The sequence below is a fragment of the Silurus aristotelis genome (genome assembly GCF_946808225.1).
Source record: "Silurus aristotelis genome assembly, chromosome: 28".
NCBI classification, from domain to species: Eukaryota; Metazoa; Chordata; class Actinopteri; order Siluriformes; family Siluridae; genus Silurus; species Silurus aristotelis.
In genome coordinates, this window is record NC_139601.1 from 16,427,187 (window position 1) to 16,436,369 (window position 9,183).

Sequence of the window (9,183 nt, forward strand, 5' to 3'; positions counted from 1 at the left end):
AGTGAAATAAAACTGATTCTTTTGGGAATAAATGCAGAAGTAAAGTGAATTCTTCGGCTTCTGAATATTTGGTGGAATATTTGGATTGTAATAATCTGGTTATTTGGTAACCAGATAAATCGAACAATAGACAATTCATTGCTTTTGAAAGTAGAATGAAAGTGAATTATTTGGTTTAGAAGTGAAAAAAAAAATATTTATAATGTTTAAAAGCAGAATTAAAGTAAATGTTTGAAATAAAAACGATTCATTGAATTTAAAAGCAGATTTAAAGTGAATTATTTGGTTTAAAAGTGAAATATTTGGTTCAAAACTGTAATCATTTCGTTATATTGTTATTATAAACAAAAGCAAACAAAAGATTCACTGCATTTAAAAGTATTTAGTTGGCTAATTGGTTAAGAAATGGAATAAAACTGATTCGATTAAGTTTGAAATTAGAATTAAACTGAATTATTTGGTACGAGAGTAAATTCAAACTGATTTATTGGGTTGAAGGCACGATAAAAGCTATTTATTTTGCTTTAAAAGTTAAATATTTGCATTTTAATTGAAATAATCTGGTTATTTGGTTAGGAAGTGGAACAAAATTTGATTCGGTGGGTTTGAAAGTAAAGTAATAGTGAATTATTTGTAACAGAAGTGGAATAAAACCAAATCAGTTGGCGAATTATTTGGTTTAGAAGTGAAAACATTTGAATTTATAGGGTTTGCAAGTAGAATGAAAAAGAATGATTTGGTTCAAAAGTGGAATAAAACCAATTCATATGGTTTGAAAGTAGAATAAATGTGAATTATTTGTTTTGAATGTGAAATTAAACTGATTCATTTGGTTTAAAAGCGGAATATAAGTGGGTTTAGAAGGACTGTGTGAAGACTCTTTGGGTTCAGATGGAGTAGTGATGGGGGTCTCGTGTCCCGCCACTCTTTCAGTCTCGGAGAGAAAGAAAAGTAAAGAAGGTGATGGTGAGTGTTTACTACTGTGATACTCTCTCCTTTAAAAAGGTCACATCCTTAAACACTCTTCACACGAACACACTTAATTACCATGCACAAGAACGAGGCGAGACGCCATGAATCAAAAAGCACTTCGGCAAAAGGGTTTTTTCTTTCTTTCTTTTCATTAAGAAAACCCTCAGGGTCTGAATGAGAGAGGAAGAGAGAAAGAGAGAGAGAGAGAGAGAGAGAGAGAGAGAATCATGTCTATAACTGCCTCCTGAATCTTCCTCATTTATTTCAATGGATCCTTCCGTCGGTCTGCTCCACACACAGACACACACACAGGTTCTGTGGGTCGACCCAGGGGTGTTCAGGACTCAGAGCTGGAATCATTACAGGAATTCAACCAGAGCTATGAGGAGCTGCGAAATCTCTGCCCACCTCCATCACCTTCTGACCTCCAATCCACTCCATATAATCATCTCCCACCTCCACTGATACACACACACACTTACACACACATGTACACACACACATGTACACACACACACACACACACACATGACCACACATGTACATGCTTGGTGTGGAGATATGAAGTGAGAATGGAGGAGAAAAATTATGAAAATGAAAAGAAAATAGAAGGGAAAAAAGGAGGATTGGTGCAGGCAGACAGAAGGACAGATAGACAGACAGATGGGATGAGAGAGACAGACAAACAGACAGACAGACAGGTGGACAGACAGACAGACAGACAGACTATAAGGTGGACAGACAGACAGACAGACAGACAGACAGACAGACAGACAGACAGACAGATAGTACGGTGAACAGACAGACAGACAGTATGGTTTACAGACAGACAGTAAGATGACAGACAGACAGTAAGGTGGACAGACAGACAGGTGGACAGACAGACAGTAAGGTGGATAGACAGTAAGGTGGACAGTCAGACTTTAATGTGACAGAAAGTAAGGTGGACAGACAGACAGAAAGGTGTTCAGACAGACAGAAAGGTGGACAGTCAGACAGTAATGTGACAGACAGGTGGACAGACAGACAGACAGACGGTAATGTGGACAGACAGACAGTAAGCTGGACAGTCAGACAGTAATGTGACAGACAGACAGACAGACAGACAGACAGACAGACAGTAATGTGGACGGACAGACAGTAAGGTGGACAGTCAGACAGTAATGTGACAGACAGGTGGACAGACAGACAGTAAGGTGGACAGTCAGACAGTAAGGTGGACAGACAGACAGATGGGTGGACAGACAGACAGACAGGTGGACAGACAGACAGACAGGTGGACAGTCAGACTTTAATGTGACAGACAGGTGGACAGAGACAGAAAGGTGGACAGTCAGACAGTAATATGGACCGACAGACATTAAGATGTACAGACAGACAGTAATGTGGACAAACAGACAGACGGGTGGACAGACAGACAGACAGACACAGACAGGCAGAAAGGTGGACAGTCAGACTTTAATGTGACAGACAGGTGGACAGACAGACAGAAAGGTGGACAGACAGACAGAACTGTGGACAGACAGACTTTAATGTAACAGACAGGTGTGCGTACCGGTAGTCGGCAGGGGGCGCTTTGATCTGAAGAACTTGTGTGCGATCCGGAACGCCCGAGAGCTGCGCTGACGTCATCACTCCCTTTTTCATTTTAACAAAGTAACTGGGAGAGAGTGTGTGTGTGTGTGTGTGAGTGAGGGTGCGAGCGCGAGGAGAAGCTCGCTCACGTACACGTATTTACACGCACGCACACGGACAGACGCGCAGGACAGAGTGTGTGTGTGTAAGAGAAAGAGAGAGAGAATGGGGTGCTCGACACTGTCGGATGAATGAACCGGAGAGAACCCTGTCTCACCTGGACAAGTGTGTATAAAGTTTTAGTCCCGGACTCCACGCGCGCGGGACATGGATACGCTCGTGCTGGGCTTACTGCTGGCGCACGCGACGGTGCGAGGCGCCGGGAGCGAGTACGGAACCGGTAAGTCTGCTTTCTACACACACCTTTGCTGTTGTCTCCATGATTTCGAAGTTTAAACGGCGTGCACGCGCTCGTTTGGTCGTGTGTGTGCGCGCGCGCGCGCGCTCGTGTGAAACTCCAGGTGTTGTGAGTTCAAAACCAAACCAAAGGTACACACTTACAGCGCGTGCTTTGATCTACCCCCCCCCTTCACGAGTGACACACACACACACACACACACACACACACACTCTCTCTCTCTCTCTCTTTCTTTATAAACAAAAACACTCTCCACACACACACACACACACACACACACACTCTCTCTCTCTCTCTCTCTCTCTCTCTCTTTATAAACAAAAACACTCTCCACACACACACACACACACACACACTTCACCTTGAGATAAAAGTCGAAAAAGAAAGGAAATTGAATTAATAGACTCTGTGCGCGCGCACGCGGCCGGTCAGAGATAACGCGGCGCGCGCGACCTGGTGTGTAAACACTACGCCTCATATGAGTGACGCGCGGAAAATATTAATAATTGTTAAATAAAAACTCTTATTTATTTATTGGTTATTGTTTGTTTGTGTTGGAGGCGCGTGATTATCATTAAATTGGCACAAAGCGCACGCGGATTAGAGACAAAGTTGCAAATACGATTTCAAATAATAAAATAAAAAAAACACACACACAGAAATCCCCGAGGTGTGAATACGGAGCTCTGCAGAAAGAGCATGGAGATGTTCCTCAAAAAAAATACTCAACCTTTTACTGTGATCGCAGCCGAGTGTGTGTGTGTGTGTGTGTGTGTGTGTGTGTGTGTGTGTGAGAGAGAGAGAGTTTTAAATAATGCACTTGTGTTTTAGTCGTGTGTGTTTTCACAATGCTCCCGCTTTCAGGTGTGTGTACGTGTGTTTTGATTGTGTGTGTGTGTGTGTCCGTGATCCCCGCATTCAGTTGTATTTGTGTTTCTTGTGATTTTTTAGGGTGTATGTGTGTGTGGACTTTTGTGTTTGTTTTTGTAAAATTGTTTAATGCGTGTGTGTGTGTGTGTGTGTGTTGCGTCTTGTGATCCATGATCTTTGCATTCTGTTTGTGTGTTTTTTTTGTGAGTGAATTTTCAGTTACAGGTTTTTGGGGTGTGTGTGTGTGTGTGTGTGTGTGTGTGTGTGTGTGTGTGTGTGTGCGCGCGCGCGCGCGCTTTTTTTTTTTTTTGTCCATGATCATTGTGGTCCAGTTGTTTTGTGTTTTTCTGTCTCTCGTGTGTGTGTGTGTGTGTGTGTGTGTGTATAAATGTTGCATACTTGTGTTTTGTGTGTTTCCGACCGAATGAGATCAGGATTAAGTCTCAGCATACAGATCCGAATCATCCTCTCCTTTTACTAGAACCTTTTAGAACCTACTGATCTGTGTGTGTGTGTGTGTGTGTGTGTGTGTGTGTGTGTGTGTGTGTGTGTGTAAAAGCGGCTGTGTGGCTCTTCTTCTGTCCATATTAAAAAATACCAGAGTCTGAATGAGTCAGACATCAGGATAAGTCAGGAATCAAAACTGGGTTGGGTGTTGGAACAGGTCAGAAGATTAAATGAGGCAGAATGAGTCAGGAGGCAGAGTCAGGATGGAGAAGGAGTCAGAATGATTAGGCAGGAAAAATGAGGCAGAATGAGTCTCGAGTCAGGAAGCAAAATAAGTCGGGTAGAAGGATGAGTAAGGAGGCAGATAAGTCAGGATGATTTTGGGAGGCAGGATGAGTCGGGAGGCAGGATAAGTCAGGAGGCAGGATGGTTTAGGAGGCAGGATGAGTCGGGAGGCAGGATGGTTTAGGAGGCAGGATGAGTCTGGAGGCAGGATGAGTCTGGAGGCAGGATGGTTTAGGAGGCAGGATGAGTCTGGAGGCAGGATGGTTTAGGAGGCAGGATGGTTTAGGAGGCAGGATGAGTCAGGAGGCAGGATGAGTCAGGAGGCAGGATGGTTTAGGAGGCAGGATGGTTTAGGAGGCAGGATGGTTTAGGAGGCAGGATAAGTCAGGAGGCAGGATGGTTTAGGAGGCAGGATGGTTGTACGAGGCACTGATAAAGCAGAGTTAATACTGATGTGAGAAAAGAGTCGAGACTTGGTGTGAGGAGGCGGAGTTACCGTTACCGTTAGCTTTTTTTTTTTTTTTTATCAGTTTCTAGTTGTATTTCATGTCAGTAATAATAGTTTGTTCATGGTCCCGCCTTCACTCGGCACTGGAGACTCCTTCCTTCTCCTTTATTGAGCCGCGCCCGAGTTCTGAGCGATCCGTTACTATGGAAACGACAGCAAATGTAAATCTGTTGATTGGAAATGAATGGAGATGTGGCGAGCGATGGGAAACGAGCGTGAGAGCGTGGAGCAGAGTGAAATATCACAGGATCTCCTCAGCACCTCTTCCTCACTTTCCTCCCTCATCCTTATTCCCGCTGCTGAAACGAGACGAGATCGAGGCTCTGCTCCGAACGCCAGCTGTGTTCCCTCCCCACATCTGTCGAGCCGTGACCCTCGTCTCGCCCAGCTGTCCGCGGAATTGCGGATTAATTAATCAAAGCAGTCCGAACCCAGATTCATTTCATTAAGCCTCAGAAAGAGATGACGCAGTGCCAAGGGCTGATCAGACTGCACTCTGATTATCTCACCCAGGACCAGGCAAAGAGCCACAGAGGAGGTGTCTCTCAGCGCTGTCTCTCAGCGCTGTCTCTCAGCGCTGTCTCTCAGCGCTGTCTCTCTGCGCTGGTCTCTCTGCGCTGTCTCTCTGCGCTGTCTTGCCGTCTCTCTCGGCGCTGTCTCGCCGTCTCTCTCATTGGTGTCCCACTCTTTCTCAGTGCTCTCTTCATCTTTGTGCTGTCTTTCTCTTTCTCATGGTCTCTTAGTTCGGTCTTATTTTTTCTGTGCTATCTCAATTTCTCTCACTCTGTTGTCCTACTCTCTCAATGCTGTCTCTCACTCTCAGTGCTGTCTCACTCTTTTTCAGGATTGTGTTACTCTTTTTTAGCACTGTCTCTCTCTTTCTCAGCGCTGTCTTACTATTACAGGACTGTCCCAATCCCGAAGTCTCACTTTCGTTGTCTCATGCATGTAGATCTTTCTCACTCGCAATGTCTAAATTTTACAGTGGTGTCTCACTGCCTCTGTTTTTCTCTCTTTCTCTTTTTCTTTCTTTTTTTTTTGTTCTCCAACTCCAGTGCAAATGGGACACGCCGAAAAAGGTGAGTCATTAATCAGCCTCCGTCATCCTCATCCTCATCATCATCATCATCATCATCATCACCATCATCCTCAGTGGGTATTCACATCCTCCAGTCTATGGAAAGCAGATCTTCATGGAGCTAGCTTTGTGCATGTTGGGTCATAATGGAGCAGGTTTGGGACCAGACCGTGTGTGGATACGTTTCGAGTGAAGCACAAAGTATCACTTGGGGTTTTTAATAAACTCCGCCTCCTTTTTGTTTCTCACATGTTGTTGTCTTTTTCTTGCTTTGTGTTTTTCTTGCGATTTTTTTAGTGTAAATATGGTGTGTATCAAGTGTGTGTGTGTGTGTGTGTGTGTGTGTCGGCTCACACGAGATGTACCTTTGTGAATACGAGATCCTGGTGACGCAGTTCACACTGTTTGGTTACAGGTTGTGTTACAGGTTGTGTTGCGGGTTCATATTTGTTACGGGATGTGTTATTTTTTTTAAAGGCTGTGTTATGGGTTTGGTTACTGGATGCAACAGGTTGTGTTACAGGTTGTGTTGTGGGTTGTTATTTTTTTACAGGTTGTTGTGTTATTTGTTGTCTGTTGTCTTGTGTGATCATATTGGAGTGGTCTTATTGTGTGTTTAGTGTGTTTTTTGAATTGTTGTATTACTTCATCGCTAACAATCACAGTGCCTCTCTCACTCTCACTCACTCTCTCACTCACTCACTCTCTCACTCACTCACTCTCTCACTCACACACTCTCTCACTCACACACTCTCTCACTCACACACTCTCTCACTCTCACTCACTCTCTCACTCACACACTCTCTCACTCACACACTCTCTCACTCACACACTCTCTCACTCACACACTCTCTCACTCTCACTCACTCTCTCACTCACACACTCTCTCACTCTCACTCACTCTCTCACTCACACACTCTCTCACTCACTCACTCTCTCACTCTCACTCACTCTCTCACTCACACACTCTCTCACTCACACACTCTCACTCACACACTCTCTCACTCTCACTCACTCTCTCACTCTCACTCACTCTCTCACTCACACACTCTCTCACTCACACACTCTCTCACTCACACACTCTCTCACTCTCACTCACTCTCTCACTCACACACTCTCTCACTCACACACTCTCTCACTCACACACTCTCTCACTCACACACTCTTACACTCTCTCACTCTCTCACTCACACACTCTCTCACTCACTCACTCACTCTCTCACTCACTCACTCACTCACTCACTCACTCACTCACACACTCTCTCACTCACTCACACACTCTCTCACTCTCTCACCCACACACTCTCTCACTCACTCACACTCTCTCTCACTCTCACTCACTCACTCACACACTCTCTCACTCACTCACACACTCTCTCACTCACTCACTCACACACTCTCTCACTCTCACTCACACACTCTCTCACTCACACACTCTCTCACTCACTCACTCACTCACTCACTCACACACTCTCTCACTCACTCACACACTCTCTCACTCACTCACTCACTCTCTCACTCACTCACTCACTCACTCACTCACTCACACACTCTCTCACTCACTCACACACTCTCTCACTCTCTCACCCACACACTCTCTCACTCACTCACACTCTCTCTCACTCTCACTCACTCACTCACACACTCTCTCACTCACTCACTCACACACTCTCTCACTCTCACTCACACACTCTCTCACTCACACACTCTCTCACTCACTCACTCACTCACTCACTCACACACTCTCTCACTCACTCACACACTCTCTCACTCTCTCACCCACACACTCTCTCACTCACTCACACTCTCTCTCACTCTCACTCACTCACTCACACACTCTCTCACTCACTCACACACTCTCTCACTCACTCACTCACACACTCTCTCACTCACTCACTCACACACTCTCTCACTCACTCACACACTCTCTCACTCTCTCACCCACACACTCTCTCACTCACTCACACTCTCTCTCACTCACTCACACACTCTCTCACTCTCTCACCCACACACTCTCTCACTCACTCACACTCTCTCTCACTCTCACTCACTCACTCACACACTCTCTCACTCACTCACTCACACACTCTCTCACTCACTCACTCACACACTCTCTCACTCTCTCACCCACACACTCTCTCACTCACTCACACACTCTCTCACTCACTCACACACTCTCTCACTCTCTCACCCACACACTCTCTCACTCACTCACACTCTCTCTCACTCTCACTCACTCACTCACACACTCTCTCACTCACTCACACACTCTCTCACTCACTCACTCACACACTCTCTCACTCACTCACACACTCTCTCACTCTCTCACCCACACACTCTCTCACTCACTCACACTCTCTCTCACTCTCACACTCACTCTCTCTCACTCTCACTCACTCACTCTCTCTCACTCTCACTCACTCACTCTCTCTCACTCTCACTCACTCACTCTCTCTCACTCTCACTCACTCACTCTCTCTCACTCTCACACACACTCTCTCACTCTCTCACCCACACACTCTCTCACTCTCTCACCCACACACTCTCTCACTCACTCACACTCTCTCACTCACTCACTCACACACTCTCTCACTCACTCACTCACACACTCTCTCACTCACTCACTCACACACTCTCTCACTCACTCACACACTCTCTCACTCACTCACACACTCTCTCACTCTCTCACCCACACACTCTCTCACTCACTCACACTCTCTCTCACTCACTCACACACTCTCTCACTCTCTCACCCACACACTCTCTCACTCACTCACACTCTCTCTCACTCTCACTCACTCACTCACACACTCTCTCACTCACTCACACACTCTCTCACTCTCTCACCCACACACTCTCTCACTCACTCACACACTCTCTCACTCACTCACACACTCTCTCACTCTCTCACCCACACACTCTCTCACTCACTCACACTCTCTCTCACTCTCACTCACTCACTCACACACTCTCTCACTCACTCACACACTCTCTCACTCACTCACACACTCTCTCACTCACTCACACACT

At 45.7% G+C, this 9,183-nt stretch overlaps 1 protein-coding gene across 31 annotated transcripts in view; it reads left to right on the forward strand.

Annotated features, from left to right (window-relative positions):
* Window positions 1–2,545: 2,545 nt before the first annotated feature.
* Window positions 2,546–9,183, forward strand: part of ptprk (protein tyrosine phosphatase receptor type K) — a 104,460-nt gene continuing 97,822 nt past the window's right edge. For 8 of the 31 annotated variants that reach the window (XM_083534356.1, XM_083534367.1, XM_083534385.1 and 5 more), the window contains exons 1-2: window positions 2,623–2,947; window positions 6,131–6,154. In XM_083534356.1, the coding sequence (XP_083390482.1) occupies window positions 2,875–2,947; window positions 6,131–6,154 (97 nt within the window). In that variant the 5' untranslated portion in view covers window positions 2,623–2,874. Of the gene's footprint in view, window positions 2,948–4,176; window positions 4,746–4,772; window positions 4,899–4,921; window positions 6,155–9,183 lie in introns of those variants that run through there. The other 23 variants (XM_083534360.1, XM_083534364.1, XM_083534370.1 and 20 more) reach the window with 15 other exon arrangements.